This window comes from Mastomys coucha, unplaced genomic scaffold (genome assembly GCF_008632895.1).
Source record: "Mastomys coucha isolate ucsf_1 unplaced genomic scaffold, UCSF_Mcou_1 pScaffold7, whole genome shotgun sequence".
Lineage (NCBI taxonomy): Eukaryota > Metazoa > Chordata > Mammalia > Rodentia > Muridae > Mastomys > Mastomys coucha.
In genome coordinates, this window is record NW_022196913.1 from 73,584,242 (window position 1) to 73,586,887 (window position 2,646).

General features: G+C 40.2%; 1 protein-coding gene across 1 annotated transcript in view; it reads right to left on the reverse strand.

Annotated features, from left to right (window-relative positions):
• Positions 1-384: 384 nt before the first annotated feature.
• Positions 385-2,646, reverse strand: part of Rida (reactive intermediate imine deaminase A homolog) — a 17,727-nt gene continuing 15,465 nt past the window's right edge. Inside the window, exons 5-6 of the mRNA XM_031358908.1 lie at positions 1,754-1,809; positions 385-653 (exon numbers count right to left, since the gene is read on the reverse strand). Of these exons, the coding sequence (XP_031214768.1) occupies positions 591-653; positions 1,754-1,809 (119 nt within the window). The 3' untranslated portion in view covers positions 385-590. The remainder of the gene's footprint in view (positions 654-1,753; positions 1,810-2,646) is intronic.

Consider the following 2,646-nt stretch of genomic DNA (forward strand, 5'->3'; position numbering starts at 1 on the left):
CAAAAAATAAGGCTTTCAAACATAAACATATGATATAATATGCAATCTAATTGTAACTGAAAAAAACTTGAAAGCGAGAAATAAACTTGAAATAGCTGGAGATTTTTCTATTTAAGATTTTATTTATGTATGTGAGTGATCTATCTGCATGTACATCCACACGCCAGAAGAGGGCATAAGATCCTATTATAGATAATTGACAGCCACCATGTGGTTGCTGGGAATTGAACTCAGGACCTCTGGAACAGCAGTCAGTGCTCTTAACCTCTGAGCCATCTCTCCAGCCCCTAACTTCAGAATCTCTCCTCACCCTTTACTAGGTAGTAGTTTTAATGTATAATTAAACTGTTAAAAAAAATAAGAGAACAAAATTAAAAACGAAGGGAAAGTTACACATCTATTTTTATTTCCATTAGAGCAATATTATCTGTACTGAATAATTGCCAATTAAGGTCAAATCTCCACATATTTGGTCATTTCCAGAATAACTTCAACCACTCTGGTCATGCTTATACTTCCCAGCATCATTTGTAAAAATTAAAGTGTGAAAGCCATTCTAAAAACTCCAGAGTCAACATCAGCATGGCTACTTAGAGTGATGCAGTGGTGAAAGGCCCCTGGACCGCGACTGCTTCGATTTCAATTCGACTTCCCTGTAAGGAAAACAAAAGTCACTGTCTTGATCCTTTAATGCAAATCAAGGTTCAATAACACATGCAACTAATGGCAACGTGCATTTTTAACATTAACCTCTTCACAGAAAGCAAGGATGAGAGAGAATTCACTAAGACCCTCTAACAAATCAGGCTACCATGCCAGGCACATTCATACATTAGCTCACTTGATTCCCATAGCAGCCCTGGTTGTGAAACGAGGCAGTGACCTCAGAAAGACTGGAAAAGTGGTCTCATGTCACAAAGACTAGCAGTGGACAATCAAAGCCATGCCTTCTGGTCCCAAGCATAAGCTCTTTCTAATACACTCAATACCTTCAGTTTGACAATGACCCTTCCTGGGAACAACAAACTAAAGCAAGAGCAGACGACGCTTCTAGGTGGTATAGTCACGTCCTGCAGAAGTGCCGTGTGGGCAGGAGGCACAGGAAGAGAGACCCCAGTGAGGGAACACCAGAACCAGAATGGAGAGTGTCTTTCCAGTGAATGGTCTAGATTCTTCATAATGTGAGAGCCAGGTGCATTTGTTTTTATTAAGATAAATGGTAATACTATCCAAATTCTCTGGCCAATACTCTAAAATACAGTAGGAACTAGGAAGAACATTAGTTGTACACCTTGTGGTATGTAGAGCTTCCTTCAGTGAGAACAAAGGCTATCCAGAAGTCTCCCTGTAATTCTGCACTATGCTCCACTTTTCAGAAATCCTTACTGAAAGGCAGGTCCTGAGGCATGAAGTCAGACTGCAGGGGGGCACACAGTGGGGCCCAGCAATCTACACTTCTCCAAGGAACTAAAGCCCCAGCACAAATTTCCCTCCCTCAGTAAAATCACAACACAATGGCTCTTAAGGCTTTTCTTATAATTTAAGTTGTCAGATTGTGTCTGATGGATCACGTCATACCCATGTGCTACTTTGTACAATTTTTTTTAGCTTTTTCTAGATCACAATAGTGATCAGGTATTGACTTTTAGACTCTGTATTTCTGAGAAAAAGGAACTGTATTAATTTTACGTTTCCTTTCAAAGCGACAGGTCTCACGTACCGTGTGTGTACCGGCATCGTACCAGGTACTTACTTTGGGTAAAGCGACGACTTGGTAAGCAGCCCTGGCAGGAAGGCAACCTTTGAAATCTGAATGAGGAACAGTGTCAGGTTAATCTCCAGACATGGGCCCTTACTCAGCAAGAGAAGCAAGAATCTGGGAACTGGCCCATTCCCACACACAAACGGCAGAAAAGCTTGCATTTAGATTGTCTGACAAGTTACTCTGCCACAAGATTTTATGACCTTTATTACTTTTCTAAGTGTTTTATAAACAATTAAACACATAATCTGGCACCTTTGTCTTGTTATGATGAGCATGGCTTTAGTCTTTAAAGTGATTCTTATGAACGAGTTATCAAAACTGGGAATGGCTCCTTATCTTCAGCGAGGACTTTCCTGTGAACTTTAACCTTCTTTGGTCATTTCTTCTGTAGAGAATAACAGCGAAGTTTTTTTTTACACTACACCTTCATTTCATCCCACCAGGAGACAGGGACTCACTTTCCCTGCTATGACAGCAACAGGAGCATTTGCTCAGAGCTTGTACCCTGCTGGCATCTGTTCTAAGTGCTGTACAGGAAAACTAATGTAATCATTCCAACAGCCCCCTAAGGTGGCAGAATCCTGTCCTCACTTTTCATACTAAAGACTAGTATGGAAATGTTAAGTAAGTTCCCAGTGATTCTGAGAGAGCCACAAGAGAGTAGTAGCTAGACCATATCATAGCAATATGTACAATAGTAAAGCAATATGTAAAATAGTAAGTCTGTATGTCTAAAAAGATTTAGGGGAGGCTTAAAAAGCCAAAGAAACAAATAATAAAGTTAAGTTTTAGGAAAATGAATATGTAGGGCTTATGCATATTGTACTGGCTAGTTTTGTGTGTCAACTTGACACAGGCTGGAGTTATCACAGAAGGGAGCT